General features: G+C 46.4%; 1 protein-coding gene across 1 annotated transcript in view; it reads left to right on the plus strand.

Moving 5' to 3' along the window:
* SYT9 (synaptotagmin 9) overlaps positions 1–16,656 on the plus strand; it is a 189,784-nt gene extending 173,128 nt beyond the window's left edge. The window contains exon 7 of the mRNA XM_036259287.1: positions 16,581–16,656. Coding sequence (XP_036115180.1) covers positions 16,581–16,589 — 9 coding nt within the window. The 3' untranslated portion in view covers positions 16,590–16,656. The remainder of the gene's footprint in view (positions 1–16,580) is intronic.
* The last annotated feature ends 570 nt before the right edge of the window (positions 16,657–17,226 follow it).

The raw sequence follows: 17,226 nt of genomic DNA on the forward strand, positions 1-17,226 counted from the left end.
GGCATTAGAATTATGCTGGCCTCATAAAACAAGTTTGGAAGTCTTCCTTCTTCTTGAATTTTTTGAAATAGTTTGAGGAGAATGGATATTAGTTCTTTTTTGAATGTTTGGTAAAACTCCCCTGTGAAGCCATCCGGGCCTGGTTTCGTTTGCTGGGAGAGTCTTAATTACCTCTTCAGTTTCCTTAGTTATTATTGGTCTGTTCAAGTTTTCTATCTCTTCTCGATCTGGTTTTGGGAGACTGTGTGTTTCTAGAAATGTGTCCATTTCATTTAGATTGCTGAATTTGTTGCCATATAATTATTCATAGTAGTTGTTAACAATCGTTTGTATTTCTGTGGTGTAAGTTGTTACTTCTCCTCTTGCATTTCTGATTTTGTGTATTTGGGTTCTCTCTCTCTTTGTTTTTTTGGTGAGTCTAGCTAAGGGTCCATCAATCTTGTTTATCTTTTCAAAGAACCAGCTTTGTTTCCTTGATCCTTTGAATTGTTTTTTTTGGTCTCTATGTCATTTATTTCTGCTCTGATCTTTTACTATTTCCTTCCTTGTACTTGCTTGGGGTTTTCTTTTTGTTTGCTTTCTAGTTCTTTAAGTTGTGAGGTTAGATAGTCTACTAGAAATTTTTCTTCTTTCTTGAAGTAGGCCTGTAGTGCTATGAACTTCCCTCTCAGGACTGCTTTCACTGCATCCCATAGATGTTGTATTGTTGTGTCTTCATTTTCATTGGTTTCCAGGAAGTTTTTAATTTCTTCCCTGATCTCCTCAGTAACCCGTTCATTATTTAATAACATGCTATTTAGCCTCCATGTGTTCAAATGTCTTTGCATGTTGTTGTTGCAATTGATTTGTAGTTGCATGCCATTGTGATCTGAGAAGATGCTTGATATGACTTCAATCTTCTTGAACTTGTAGAGACTTAGTTTGTGTCCTAACATGTGGTCTATCTTTGAGAATGTCCCATGTGCACTTGAGAAGAATGTGAATTCTGTAGTTTTGGGGTGTAATTCTCTGTAGGTATCTATTAAATCCATTTGGTCTAGTGCTTAGAGTCTCGTTTCCTTGCTAATTTTTTGTCTAGAGGATCTATCCAGTGATGTTAGAAGGTGTGAATTCCCCTGCTATGATTGTATTGCTATTGATTTCTCCTTTGAAGTCTTCCAGAAGATTTTTAATATATTTTGGTGTTCCTACATTGGGTGCATATATGTTTATCAAGGTTATATCTTCCTATTGGATAGATCCTTTCAATATTATGTAGTGGCCTTCTTTGTCTCTAGTTATGGCCTTCATTTTGAAATCTAGTTCATAAGATATCAGTATTGCTACCCCAGCTTTTTTTTCCTTTCCATTTGCTTGGAAGATTTTTTTCCATCCCTTCACTTTCAACCTATGTAAGTCTTTTGTTATGAGGTGGGTCTCTTGTAAACAACATATAGATGAGTCATGCTTTCTTATCCACTCAGCTACTCTGTGTCTTTTTATGGGAGCATTCAATCCATTTACATTTAAGGTGATTATTGATATGTTCTTATTTATTGCCATTTTTGTTTAGTGTGGTTATATTTTTCTTCCTATTTCTTCTACTAATTACAGCAGTCCTTTTAATATTTCTTGCAGTGCTGATTTGGTGCTAATGTATTCCCTTTGCCTTTTTTTTTTTTTTTTGTCTGGGAAGCTCTTTATTTGACCTTCTATTTTGAATGATAGCCTTGCTGGGTAGAGTAGTCTTGGATTCAGATCCTTGTTTTTTATGACCTTGATTACTTCGTGCCATTCCCTTCTGGCCTGTAGTGTTTCTGTTGAGAAGTCAGCTGAGAGCCTTATCGGTTTTCCTTTGTAGGTAATCTGTTGCTTACCTCTTGCTGCTTTTAGGATTCTCTCTTTGTCTTTAATTTTTGGCATTTTAATTACTATGTGTCTTGGTGTGGGCCTGTTTGGGTTCTTCTTAGTTGGGGCTTTCTGTGCTTCTTGAACTTGAATGCCTTCTTCCTTCACCAAATTAGGGAAGTTTTCTGTCACTATTTCTTCAAATATGTTCTTAACCCTTGCTCATTTTCTTCTTCTTCAGGGACTCCTATGATGCAAGTTTTATTACGTTTCCAGTTGTCCCACAGTTTTCTTAAGCCCTCTTCCTGTTTTTTAATCATTTTTTCCTTTTGGTTTTCTGATTAGTTGATTTGTTTTTCACCCTGTCTTCTAATTCACTGATCCTGTCCTCAGCTTCCTCTACTCTGCTGTTTAGACCTTCCAATGTGTTCTTAATTTCTGCTTTGTCATTCTTCATTACTTCTTGGTGGCTTTTAATTTCCAATTTGTTGATTTTTCAACGTTTCTATGTCTTTACTCATGGTGCTGATGTCTTTACTCATGTTTTTGAGCTTTCTCAAGATCATGGATTCTAGCTCTGAATTCTTGTTCTGTTAACTTCTTAACTGCACCTCATTTATCTCATCTTTGGTAGAGGTCTCTTGTTCTTTCATTTGGAATTTGTTTCTTTGTTTCATCATTTTTGCTATCTCAGTGGGCTTTGGAGCCTGCCATATTTTCTCTGTGGGTGTTGGTGTTCTGCTGTTTGTGGCTCCCTCTACTGGGTTTGGATGAGTGTGGGAGGACCCACATTAAACACCACTGTCAAGTGTTACTTTGTTGGGTAGAGTTGCAAGCCCAGGAATGGTTCAGTTATTCTCTAGCTTTTTGCCTGGAGGTTATTAGTGGCAGTTATTTGAAGAGCCTTGGGTTCTTAGTTGAATGAAAAACTCCCTCAGGTATTCAGCATAAGGGGATTTTCTAAGGGTGGGGCAGATGCTGGTTGTTAATGAGCCTCAATTTGCATTTCAATGTCCCACCTGGTGGGATTGAATCCCCAAGGGAGGGGCTGCTGTCTCTCCCCAGAGCCCTGGGAAGGAGCAAGATGGCCACTGTCTTGCATGGCTACAACTCAGCAAAAGCTCTGAGCACCCTCCAAATACCAAGTGTCCTTACACAGGTCCAATCCAGTCCGCCCTCCCTCTGCTGGAGCCCAAGGTCAGTGGCTATTTTAGCCTCTGTCCCGGCTCTGTGCTGTGGAGCCTCTTTGGAGTTTAACCCCGAGGGCGCTGCTCCCAGCTCAGACCGCTGCTGTCCATGGGCTCCCAGCCCCTCTCTCGCACCTCCACAGTCCTACCAGGATTGACTCAGTGTCCCTGGTTATATGGTCCTCCCAAGCTGCTTTTCTGTTGCTTTTTCCCGACGATTTGTCTTTATTTTAGTTGTAATTCCAGTTTGGTCCTGGGAGATGGTCTGTGTAGATCCCATTCACTCTGCCGCCATTTTAAGAAATCCTGGGTGAGAATTTTTTTTAAAGTGGCAAATGTCTCCTCTGCTGTGCACACAAAGAATTTTCTCAAAATAACTCCCTTTTATCGGCCCCTCCAATAATTCTGCAGTGGAAGTGGGCACACTGAGTTAGAGGCCCATCTTTGCAGCTTCTGCAGAGACCTGCATCTCCCTCACTGGAGGCGAGGAGGGGGAAGGAAGGTTTCGGCAGTCAGGACTGCAGAGGGTGGCAGGTGGAGGGCACCAGCGGAGGCTGGAGGCGGTTCACAGTGTGGGTTCTTTCAGGGCAAGTGCAGGCCTGGGTGTGGGTGGCAGTAGGGAGAGGACAGGTGACCAGACAGCAGGGCAGAAGGCAGGTTGGACCTCAAGGGGCAAAGTCTGCCTTCCCTGGAGGAAGTAAGGTAACCACGTCGCCCTGGGGATGGGAAGGTAAAGCTCTGCCACCCAGACCAACTGCTCCCCCAGAGTCACTTGGGAGGGGGCTGAGCTGTCTCTCACCCATGCATCCATTCATTCATTCATTCATTCATTCATTCATTACCCAGGTTCCTGAGCCTCGGGTCTAATGTGACCCCTGGCTTTCTCACCACCTGACACCCTTACCTACCTGCCTGCTGCATTCACCTTGCCGCCTGCTGCCCTGGACTGCGCCCATCTAACCTGTCGGTCCCAGGGTCGGCCTTCTCCCAGTGCCGCTCACTGTCCTCCTGACAAGCAGGCATGCCTTCCCTCACATCAGTAGTAAGGTCGTGTTGCTTTCCTGCACCAAACACCTGCTCTTTCGGGTGCTCGCCAAGCCCTGGGCTTGCATCCTTCAATGAACCCTCACCCTGTGAGGTAAACAGCAGTATCTCCCCAAATGAAAAAGACTGAGACTTAACTAACTTAGCTAACACCAGGGGGCAAGTGAGTGGTCGAGCTAGCATACTGATGGAGACTGTTGTGTTTCCCATGCCCATGTCCCCTCCACACTCTTCAAGGATTTTACATGCCAGTGACCTAGGACTTTGCCCTGTGACATGCTTGGACCAACAGAATATGGGAAGGTGACAGTTCCAAGTGATGCTTCAAAAGCATCACATACTTCTACTCACCTCCTCGAGCTTTTGACCTCTGTCATGGGAATTACCGAGGTCCTAGAACGAGAAGATGTAGAAGCACACCTCGACCTGTCTGGAACCAGGGCCAGCTGAACCCAGCGGAGCTGCCGCCAACCCACAAACCCATGAGCAAGGAAGACATGTTTATTGTTGTAAATGACTAAGATCCGGCGGGGAATGTGTGCCATTGTAACAAGAGCTGACTGATAGAGATTTAGACTGAGATCTTTCTGGTTCCACACTGTGCTTTTCTTTTTTTTTTTTTTTATCCTCACCCGAGGATATTTTTCTATTTTTTGTACAGATAGAATGGGAGGGAGAGAGAGGAAGGGAGAAAGAGTGAGAAACATCGACGTGAAGGGACACATCGAGTGGCTGCCACCCGCACGACCAACCAGGGCCGGGGACAAACTGCAACCGAAGTATGTTCCCTTAGCGGGAACCGAACCCGGGTCTCTCCAGACCGCAGGCCAACGCTCTAACCACTGAGCCAAACTGGCCAGGGCCACACTGTGCTTTTCAAAGCCCTGTTCCTCTCTCTCAGTGCTGCTCAGGCACATGCCAGGGCCGTCTGGTCTGGATCGCAGTGGGCCTCTCTTCACCCCCTAGGAAAGGCTCTCTTTCTTCGTCACCTCATCATCAGGTAGACGCGGGCGACCTCTGCCTGCTCCGGTCGAACCCTTCCTCTTTCTTCCCCAACCCTCTTCTGGAAGGAAACCCGGGCCCGCCAGCCAGTCACTCAAACTGCTTCTCTGCCAGGCAGGCGGCGGGAAGGAATCGCCGCCGTCCCAGCCACGCACGGCCGCGTCCTCGCTGGGCAGCCGCCAGCTCACGGGTCACATCGCTGGTTCTAACTGACGCTCCCCTTCTGTGCTGTTACAATTCAGCTCCATTACAGATGTGAAATAAAACAATGCCTAGAGTTTTCTGGAAAGCTGTCTTGTTTTCATCCTGCTGGCATCAATTCTCTGTCCCTTCAGACCACACATTTCCAAATGATTTGTCATGTAAGTTTTTGGCTAATTCACTTTCCGTTGTTTGGCTTGTGCTGTTTCTTCCGCCACCTAATCATCTGCCTCAATATAACCATGGTTTTCCAGATCAGTGACATGTGCAGTGAAATCCATGAACTGAAAGCCCTTTTAAAAAAAAAAAAAAAAAAAAAAAAAACCTTCAAGCTAATGGAATATTTTTTTTATTTTAGTAGTCATGTTATGTTCTTTGGGCTTTTCCCACTAATGTGTTTTTAAATGTATTCTGATAAGACTATACTTTATAACTATAAAGATTTGATTCCTTCAAATTAGACCATGATTTTCCCTAGTTATCTATCTTTTAAATTCATTTGAGAGAGAGAGAGAGAGAGAGATGGAGTTGCTGGTCCACTCATCCACGCACGCCCTGGTTGCTCCTTGTATGTGCCCTGACCGGGGCTCAAACCTGCAACCTTGGCGTCAGGACAATGCTCTAACCAGCTGAGCTACCCAGCCAGGGCTTTCCCTACTTATCTTAACGTGAAGCTTTGAAGTGAAAACATATGGTTTTACTTGTGCAGCACTCTTCCTCGTCTTCTGATTAAAGAACCCCGTTTTCCTTGAGGCCCCACCCCTGCACCCTCCCTGCCCATGTGGTTTGGGTGGACCGAATGGCACCCTCAGCTCCAGGAGTGGCTCTAGGTGCCCCCGGGCTCTGTCCAGCCGGCACATTCAGGCATTGGTTTGGGGTGGGGCCGTGACCCAGTTTCGGCCCAGGAACAGCTGTCAGCGAGAGTCAGCTCCTTCCCCTGGACTTGGGTCTGTGAGGATGTGAGTGCAGAGTCCCTGCTGCTGTCTTGCCCTCACCCATCACTGTGGCAGAGCCAGCCCCAGAATGAGGCAAACCCAAGGAAAGCAGAGTTGAGAGGTGGGGAAAGTGAGAATGAGTCCCGGTGACATTGTCTGAGCCTCCGGAGGGAGGAGGGACAGCAGGCAACGGAGAGACTGTGAAACAGCATTGACGGCCTCACTCAGCATCTCAGCACTCACAGCTCAGGGTGCACCTGCCGGCCCCTGACCAACGCAGGACGGTGCAGAGAGAAGAGAGAGTGGGTGGCTCGGGCTGGGACGCCTCGGATAATGGTGCAGGTCACAGGGCCTCTACCAGGGACAAGTTTCAAGACTGGCAGAGGCAAACAGGGTGGCAGGACCTCCATCAAAGTCGGCTGTGCAGAAGCTGTAGCCGGGGGCTAGGACCAGAAACTTGAGACCAGTTAGGACAGAGCCAACCTGGTGTACACAGGTAACACTGTGACCTGCAGGTGACAAGGGTGGCTCTGCAAGGTACGCCCAGCTCCAGGGGCTGCAAGAATAACCCTCAGCCCCACCTGGCACAGCGCTGAGGCTTCTGCTGCATGTGCGCCCTGACCTGGGAGGTGCTGTGGGAGCCTGGGGAGCTTTGGGCCTTGGGAATGGTATTGGGCAGTGTGGGGTGGCTTTGGGAGGTGTCGGGTGGCTTTGGGAGGTGTGGGGTGGCTTTGGGAGGTATGGGGTGGCTTTGGGAGCTGTCGGGTGGCTTTGGGAGCTGTGGGTGGCACCCAGGCCCAGTGCCTCCTCTTGCAGTTTATTGTAATTATAGGTAGTAGATACCAAGTGGAACTAGCTTGAGGTTTTTGTAATATATGTCTGGAAATATATCTAGGTTCCAGGAAGGACTGAGGCTGGTCGCTGGAAACTTTGGGGAAGCCAGACAACATTTATTTTCTTTTTCACTCCACTCTCTTCCATACAACTACACCCCAGTGTTTAAGCTAATTCTGAGAACTCTTCCCAAGGAAAGGAAAAGCGCATCCATAGTCGTACCTGGAGAAGGGAAGGGGAGCAGGAAGGGCCCAGGAGGTGGGGTGAAGACCCCTGCTTAGGGCCGCCATGCAGTCCGTATCTTATCCCTGGTGGTATCACAACCGGCTACACGTTCTACCGAAGAGCAGTGCCTGGCGTCTCTCCCTCTGAGGGGGTCTGCAGAGGTGACTCCAGCAGCCCCTCCGCTGCTCCCGACCCATTCCGAGCCAGTCCCCAGAGAGGAGACCCCAGATCCTGCCAGTTCTCCCTCCTTCAGAAGCTTCCACCGGCTCATCGTGCCTATTCATATTCCCTAAAGTTTTCTATGTTGTGCCTTTTCTCCTGGTGCTTCTCAGCCTAGAATACCTTTCCTCTACACTCTCGCCATGTGAATCCCCTGCAACCCTCGGGGTTCAATGCAAGCGCCGCCTCCTCTGTGAAGTCTGCAGCGACTACACCCCCTTAACGCGAAGTGCTCCCCTGATACTTGGACTGTACTGCACGTTGACCACGTTCTGCCTGTAGTCATGGCTTTATGGTTAGTCATCCGCCCGTCTTCTCTCTTGACTGGGAAACCCCTTCAGGTCTGAGATTGTGGGTTTTTTTGTTTGTTTTTTTATCCTCACTTGAGGACATTTTTTCATTTTTTTGTTCAGATAGAGTGGGAGGGAGAGAGAGAGAGAGAAACATCGATGTGAAAGGGACGCATCAAGTGGTTGCCACCCGCACGACCCAACCAGGGCCGGGGACAAACTGCAACCGAGGTACGTGCCCTTAGCGGGAACCGAATTCAGGTTTCTCTGAACCGCAGGCCGACGCTCCAACCACTGAGCCAAACTGGCCAGGGCGAGATTGTGTTTTTTCCCCATCATAAAACGTAGGGTTTTTCACATTCACTGTATTGATGTTTGCAGCTGATTTGGGCTCATTGCTGACCTTTGCTACGGGTGGTGATTGAGCCTTCCCTCTGTGGTCCATGGAGAAGTTCCCATTATGTGATGGTACATTCATGTTCGCCGTGGAAGAGGGGACTGGTCAGTGTGAGAGGGCCAAGGGAGGACGGAGACAGGTGTGGTCTGCACACCGCTCCTCACAGTGGGTGGCAGGACCTGGAGGAGACCTGCCAGGTGCCCACACATGCGGCCAACCAGGTGGACGATCCTCCAGTGTCTCCCTCATGTCAGGCCAACAAGAACTAGAGGACACTGGGGTCTCTCTTTTTATCCAGAAAATGCCAATTACTCATAAGTGGTATTGGGGAGATCTTGAAGTCAAGTTCACAAGTGAACAAATCCAGCATCCATTTTATTGTCCACTGATGAATAGAGCCAACTGGTGGAGAGGTAGATAGATGACTTCATTTATGATCTCTTCGGTATTTATAAGACTGTGTTATTTTTCAGAGCTCCATTTGTCCCTTTTCCAGAAATACTAAATTTAAACACTCGGGGCCTGTTTGGTGACCAGACAACCAGAGTTCTCAGAAGCCGAAGCCAACTACTTCCTCCCCACCTCCACTGACCCCACTTCGGTAGGGTCAGGGTAGCGAGGCCCATGGAGGCGAGAGGGGTACTTCAGCTGCTCCCTCGTGGTCACTCCGCTCTGGTTTCCTGCTCACCTGTGTGTTCTCCAGTCCAATCTACACTGCTTCCTGGGTCCAATCCCAAAACACTAGTCTGATAGTGCCCTCCCCTACTGAAAATCCTTCAGTAACTGCCCTTGCCACCTCCACCACCACCTCCGCCCCTGCACTTCATGTTGAGACCACGTCCCGTTGCTGGCGATCCACACTGTGCTTCCTGCTAACCCCCGTGCCCTTGCTTCTGCTTCCACTTCCTGTGCCGCCTCGCGACCCTCTTTGCTTGGCTAGGTCCCCGTCCTCTTCGAAGCATCTGGACTGGCTGTCCTTTTCTGCAGGACGCACTCTGAAGACCCTCCTACTATGAGTTAAATGTCTCCTGTCCGTTCTCTTCCTCTAGTTCCCTGTGCCTACTTCGAACATAACGTCTGGCGCCACTTGAAATCATCTGGGTGCGTGTCATCCACAGCACAGCCAGCGGCTTCGTGAGGCTGTTATTCATCATTGTATAACCAGCACCTGGCAAAATGCCTGGCCCAAAGTCAGCTCTGAATACCTTCTTGTCAGATAGACTTCCAATTTCTTCTATCTTACAACTTGGAAAATGCTTGCGGGTTTGTTAGATGGACTCTGAATGTCCTATTTTCAAATCTACAGGCATGGTATTTCTATTAATGTATAAAAGTAACCCAATGCTAGTTCTGAGAGCCAAAGAAACTTCATTTTTCTTGAGGATTAAATGAATCCTACCTTCCTTCCAGCACCCAGTTCCCCACATGCAAGGCAACACTCATGAGAGTTGAGACAATGCAGTTAAGTTCCCAGTCATTTTCTCAGATGAGATTTGTGGCAACAGAAAAGCCTGGGCAGTTTTCATAAAGGTCTCTGCAAAGAGCCTGGCCGGTGTGGCTCACTGGTTGATCGTTGACCCATGCACCAAGAGGTCATAGGTTGGATTCCCAGCCAGGGCACATGCCCAGGTTGTGGGCCCGATCCCCAGTGGTGGGGGGGAGGGTCGCATGTAGAAGACAGCCAGTCAGTGTTCTCTCTCATCGGTTTTTCTTTTTCTTTTTTTTTTTTTAATCCTCACCCGAGGACATTTTTCCATTTTTTGTTCAGATAGAGCGGGAGGGAGAGAGGAAGAGAGAGAGAGAGAAACATCGACGTGAAGGGACACATCGAGTGGCTGCCACCCGCACGACCAACCAGGGCCGGGGACAAACTGCAACCGAGGTACATGCCCTTTGCGGGAACCGAACCCGGGTCTCTCTGTACCGCAGGCCAACGCTCCAACCGCTGAGCCAAACCGGCCAGGGCTCTCATCGGTTTTTCTATCTCTCTTTCTCTCTCCTTTCCTTTCTCTCTAAAATCAATGAATAAAAAACACTTTATTTAAAAAAGGTCTCTGCAGAGAAACATCTTAGTTTAAACCCGGGTTGGGAGGCCCGTGACCATGTCCTCCAGAAGGCTCAGAACTCCATCAGTCTCGGGATCACCATCCTGGCTGCTTATCTCGGCAACCTTTCAAGATGCCTCTTTGCATTACCTGCATCATTTATTATCTTCTGTTCAAGTAATGATCAATCAAGTTTCCTTTAAAACAATCACTTTGCAGAGGGAAATGGGGGATGCAATCACTTATTTATTCATCAACAACTATTGATTGAATACCTAAAATAGCCAAAAAGTTCCACCCTAGTGGAGCTTATTTGCCAGTGGGGAAAAACAGAAAATAAACATTATAAATGAGCATATTATGTAATGTTGAAACTAATAAGCACTATGAAAAGTGCAATAAAGTAAGGGGTCAGAAGTGTGGTAGTAGTTTTTTTGTTGGTTGGTTGGTTGGTTTTTTAAGGAGGGGTGCGGTGATTTTAATAAAGGTAAGGTAGGCCTCATGGATGATTGAAACAATTATATAAACACTTGAAGGAGATGAGGGAGCAGGCCATGTATATATGCAGGCTGAGGGACCGGCCCATACAAAAGCCTTAAGGAGCTTATACAAAGAACAGTGAGGAGAGCTGTGTGGAGATGCAGAGGGAGGAAGAGGAATAGGAGATTAGATCAGGCAGCTAACAGGTGGGCAGACTCAGTTTATGTGGAACCTAGTAGATCTCCATAAGGACTTAAGTTCATACTCTGAGATGAACAGGAAGTCGTTGCAGAATTTTGAAGAGAGATGTGACATGATCTGTGCTTGTCACTGATCCCTCTGGTTCTGTGTTGAGAATAGACTGCTTAGGGGCAAGGCTGAAAGTGGGGAGACCCATTAGGGGTCTCAGTGACGCAGGGGCAGTGGTGAGAAATGGTTGCACTCCGGGTATGTTTTGGAAGGAGACCTAGTAGGATTGCCATGACAGAGAGAAGTGAAGGATGAGCTCAGTGTTTGGGGCCAAGCACCTCAAGGATGCAGTGGCCACAAAGTGAGCCGAGGAAAACTGCAGGTGGGGCACCCATGCAGGGCAATCAGGAGTGGGACCCACCAAGTTTGAAGCACTGATTGGGTATTGATAAGGAGACAGCAAGTGGCAGTTAGATGTGGAAATCTGTAGAGTACCAGAGAAAGGTCAAGTTGTAGTTGTAAAGATGTTTGAGATGCAGAGAAGAAAAGAGGTCCAAGGACTAAAAACTGGGAAATTTCAACACTTAAAGGTAGGGAAAAGAAGAGATATCAACAGAGACTGAGGAGAAAGTCATCAAAGTAGAAAGAGAATCAAGAAAGTGTCCAAAAGGAGAAATTGTGTCCAGGAGAAGGAAATGATCAGATCTGTTAGATGTTGCCAACAGGTCAATAAGGTGAGGAATGAGAACTGGCATTGAGTTTATCAATGAGCTGGATGTTGGTGACATGGGGTACTGGGTTCAATAATGACCCTCTTAAATTCCTACCTACCCAGAACCTCAGAATGTGACATTATTTGGATATAGAGTCTTTCCAGATATATTTAGTTAAGTTTAAATAAGGTCATACTAGATTAGGATGGGCCATAAATCCAATGACTAGTGAAGACTAGAAAAAGACCACGTGAAGACAGAGACACAGGGAGAATGCAGTGTGATGATGGAGGCAGGAACTGGAGTGATGCAACCATAATCCAAGGACAACTGAGAACTGTTGACCACCACCAGAAGCTAAGAGGCAAGGAAGGGTTCTTACCTAGAGCCTTCAGAAGGAGCATGGCCCCACTGACACCTTGATTTCAGATTTCGAGCCCCAAGAACTGAGAAAATAAATGTCTGTTGTTTTAAGCCACCCAAGTCTATGGTATTTTTTATGAGAGCCCTAGGAAACCAATACACTTAGTGTCTTCATCAGCTTGGGCTGCCATAATAAATACCATCGACCCAAAGGTCTTACACAACAGCAATTTATTCTTTCATAGTTGCAGAAGCTGGAAGTCTGAGGTCAGGGTGCTGACATGGTTGGGTCCTGATGAGGACACTCCTTGACTTGCAGGTGGCTCCTTTCAGTGTGTCCTCACATGGCAGGGCGTGTGTGTGTGTGTGGGGGGGGGTGTAGATAACACTAGCTCTCTGGTGTCTCTTCTTTTTTTAAAAAAAATGTCTTTTTCTGTATTGATTTTTGAGAGAGGAAGGGAGAGGGAAAAATAGAAACATCAATGAGAGAGAACATCGACTGGCCACCTCCTGCATGCCCCCCACTGGGGGTCAGGCCCACAACCTGGGCATGTACCCTGACCGGAAATTGAACTAGCAACCTCTTGGTGCATGGGTCGATGCTCAACCACTGAGCCACAGCAGCTGGGCTGGTGTCTCCTTATAAGGGCACTAATCCCATCATAAAGGCCCCAGCTTCATGACTTCATCTAACCCTAATTAGCCTCAAAGGCCCATCTTCAAATGCCATCACATTAGGGGTTAAAGGTTCAACATATGAATTGGGGGTGGGGGGGAGCGTAAACAATTCAGTCCATAGTACTTAGTAGAGCAGCCCTTTAACATCTCTGCACCTTAATTTTTTCATCTGTAAGTTGTGGATAATAATAGTACACACCTCAGAGAATTATGGTGATGCCTAAAGGAACTAATATATAACAGTACATACTAAATGCTATATAATGTTAACGATGATAATGATTCTAAATCTAATAATTTTGTTCTGAAATTAAAACACAAATTTTTTCTTGATCTTTGCTTCATTCTCAATTAGCTCCTTAATTTGACAGATTAAATTTTCTTAAACTTCTAAAACACCGATTTCACACTTAAATTCTCTTATACATTTCAAATTAAAAGGAAAAAAACTTATAAATCTAGCAAATAAAATTCTTCTAATTCCTTTATCATAACCTTTTCTCTTTTTCTTCCCTAATTTGGGTGAATTGAATTCTGTTTGCACACGCGCACACACACACACACACACAATTCCAATAAAGCTTCCTGATGAGACTTTATTTACTCTCTTTTCTTTCTCGCCATCCTTTCTCGTCATCGCTGACAACTGTGAGCTCTTCCAGAGTAGGGTGTGCTTTGGTCACCTTTGTGTTTCCAGTGGCCAACACATTTACCTGGTGCTCAGTAAATGCTTATTATTCCAGGCATTTGGAATAACAAGCTTCAAATGTCCTCTGCTTAACTGCGTCGAGTAGAGTACGTTTTTCCTTGCAGTAATCCCCTAACTTGCCCCTTCATCTGAAAAACGATGACAGTACCCTTCTCGCTCCCTTTTGAGTGGCGCCTCCCTTAGGGCCCTTGCTTCTTGTTCTTTTGGAAAGCCATCTTCATGGCAATGACATTCACGATGCAGTAATTTGCCATCCTGGGCATGGTACTTAAAGATCATACATTTGGGTCCATAAACACACGATGGCAGATTCTGGCTCTGCCATTTACTGCCTTTGTTACTTTGTCTTTCTCAGACTCAGTGACCTCTGTAAAAACGTAATGGTAATATCTATCACAGAAGGCCACGGTTGGATGAGATAAGGTGTGCAAAGCTCTTGGGATAGAGCAGGGTGCTTTAGTGCTCAATAAATAGCAGTTATCACCCAAGTGGACTCTTTCATTTCCATGCCATTGCTCCAGTCTCCGGTATGGTTACAGTATGGTTACAGTCATCCTGACTTATTTCTCTTACACACTAATTCTTTAAGGGATGAGGGGGCGTGAAGAATAAAGACTGTCTTCTTGGAAGAAAGGGCGAAGGGAAGAAGCAGATTCGAAGTGAGCGTGGCATGATGTTTTGTCATCTACTTGCAAAGCTGTGGTATGTAATAAATAGTCAACAAAAGCCTGAGATTTTTATGTGTTTTTAAATAAAATTTTTAAATTCAAGTTTAACCATATTAAGTACATATAAGATTGAATCATGTAATGAGTCACTTCAGTTTTTGACAAGCTTCTTAGTTCAAAGTCCTTAGATACTTCCTGTAATCAAAACCCATTTTCAAATTCACAGGAAGATATTATCTAATGATCCACTCAGTCCTTTCATGTTCTTAATTTGGGGTCCGTTTCAATGGCCTGCCTCACATCAGCTGTCATTTCTGTGATCGAAATGTCACTTCACATTACAGTTTTCATTGGGACAGTGCTCATCTTCGGTTTCAATTCAATTTCATTCAAACCAGATTCATATGTCTCAGGACAATTGAATTCACTTAAAATCCCCTCTGTTCAGATACGATTATAACCACTATTCCTGCTGATGCCAGAGAACTTCCTGATACCTTCTAAACCCCTGGTGCGGCCTGGGAGGCCAGTGGATCTGATCCAAGGTCATTGCTGCTTCTACCCACTGAAATGGGCCTGGCGCCAGCCCCGGCACCAGCGAGGCCAGCCTTGTGGCCACCAGGGCTTGAACACCATTGCTGTCTACAGCACCGATGCCATTGTCTCCAGCACCCAACCCCACCAAGTTCCTACTGGGTCAGTGCTCTTCTGAACTATAGGAAAGTATTTTCTTACACCTCACTTAACAGCAGTCTTGACTGAGGAACAGCTTATTAGGTTACAAGAGTTTGGAAAGGTGTTGTAATTCGTTTACTTGGTTTTGTTTGATTGGTTGAGTTTTTGTAGTCATCTTCCCACAAAATAAACCACAGGGCTTGAACCACAGCACAGATCACCCATGCCGTACTCGACAGTGCCCTGGGACAGCTAAACGGCTTTGCTCACACCTGACTTGTATACCTGATTTTTCCTAGGAGAACTTTGTTTTCAAGAAGTTTCTCCTGCAAGACCCCTGGTAGAAATGACCCATGCATTCCACAGACACGTTGAAACTCCTTTATCCCATCACCTTGTGGCTGGCAGACCAAACATCCTGGGGCCTCGGTGGCACTGTCCGGGCCCGGAAAACTTACTCCACATCCTTGGAGTACTTCAGTCACATCCGTGGACGTGACTCCGGTTTTCTTTCTCTCTGTGACTGTAGCAATAACGCCCTTCGTCTGCACTGGAGTGTCCTGAGTTGATCGGTTTAGCTGAATGCCAGGCTGAGGGTGAAACAAAAGGTCTTGCTGCCCTAAGTCTGGGCCCCACTGAAAGCCTGTGCTTCACAGGCTGGAGACAAGGAAGGGGCGCCCTCTCCCCCGCCTGCCTTCCCATGGCTCCACCCCTCGTGCCAAATTCCGACAATTCTTCCAACACGCCACACGCCCTTTCCAGTCTTGGTGGCTTTGCACCGGCTCTTCCCTCCACCAAAGTAGTCTTCCCTTTTCTCCCCTGGCGGACGCCCCTTCAGCCTAAACGGTGCAGCTCAAGATTCATCTTTCTTTCTGTTAGTCCATTTGTTGCTGTTCTTTAGATTCTACATATGAATGAAACCATATGGTATTTGTTTTTCTGCCTGACTTATTTCACGTAGCAAAATACCCTCCAGGTCCATCCATGTTATCGCAAATGGCAAGCGTTTATTCACTTTTATTACTGAGTAACATTTCATTGTATATATGTGCCATGTCTTCTTTATCCATCCATTAGTGGACACCTAAGTTGCTTCCATAGTTTGGCTTTTGTAAAAAAATACCACAATAAATATAGAGGTGCATATGTCTTTTTAAATGAGTGTTTGGATAAATACCCGGAAGTGGAATTGCTGGGTCATATGGTAGTTCGGTTTTCGTCTCATCGAGGAGGCTCCACACTGGTTTCCACAGTGGCCGCACCAGTTTGCAGTCCACCAGCCAGGCTGCCTTTCCTCCGCGTCCTTGCCAGCACTGGGTGTTTGTTGACTTTTTGTTAATAGCTATTCTGACTGTTGTGAGGTGGTATCTCATTGTGATTTTGGTTTGCTTTCTTTGCAGACTCATAGAAATTGTCAAACCGATGGCTGCCAGAGGGGAGAGGTGGGGAGGGTGGAGAAGGAGAAGGGGAATATCGTCGATAATATTGTGATGAGTTTTCATGGTGACAGATGGTGACTAGACTTAGTGTGGTGATCACTGTGAGGTATATACATGTCTAAATCACTATACTGTACACCTGTAACTAGGGTAATATTGTATACCAACTATACTTAAATTTAAAAAACTTTTAAAAAGACTTATCTTTCAGCCTCTTCTCTGCCAGCCTCTTCAATCCTCTGGAAGCTCGTCCCTCCCTCCTCTGTGCTCTTACGTACTGTAATGTACACGTCTGTTTTTCAGCTGCTTGGTTGTTCGTGTGTCCCTCTGTGAGCCCCTCGAGAGCGTGGTGTGTGAAACCGTATCCCCCACATCCAGTCTGTGCCTGGCACTTGTTTGGTACGCATTAAAACTAGATGGATGAAAATCAAAGTGTTCTTTTTGTTTCTTCTTCCTACAGAAACGATGACTGTGGTAAGAGGACTGCTTTGCCAAGGACACAGTAGGACAACCATCTTACAAAGATTTTGCATAACGTTCCCTATCCAACAACACCCGGACGACTCCAGTGACCAAATGCTCAGCTGTAACCACAGCAATAACTGGCCTTCTTTCCAGACTGGGTTTGGTGAACATGAATGGTCCAGCCATCGTCAGGTGGCCTAAGGTGTGCTGTCAGGGAAGCACGTCTCCCCTGGCCAAGAACCGAGAGGGGACAATGGAAGAAACCAACGGACACAGTGAGAGGACTGAGCGTCCCTTGAGTACCAGGACTCTGAGAGATGGGGTCACAGCCTCTGCCCTGGCAACATCATACCGACTTGATGTTGTTTGCTTGAATGCCCTGGAAGGACAGAATATTTTTAAATATATCCAGGTGCTAAATAGGCAGATTTAATTCACCTTTGAGCTAATAACTGTCTTCAGAAAATAATTTCACTGAAGAAGTGCTCCAGCTTGGCAAAGAAGAGCCCCAGGAGTGTAATGATAAGCTCGCTGTTCCCCTGGAGAAAATGTAGTGCAAGGAAGGCTAGTTCACAGCAAATCCACTGCCCCTCCCATACACGGGCAGTGAGCGCCAGCTGATCGTGACCCTCTGTTGTGCT

This window comes from Molossus molossus, unplaced genomic scaffold (assembly GCF_014108415.1).
Source record: "Molossus molossus isolate mMolMol1 unplaced genomic scaffold, mMolMol1.p scaffold_m16_p_13, whole genome shotgun sequence".
Taxonomy (NCBI): domain Eukaryota; kingdom Metazoa; phylum Chordata; class Mammalia; order Chiroptera; family Molossidae; genus Molossus; species Molossus molossus.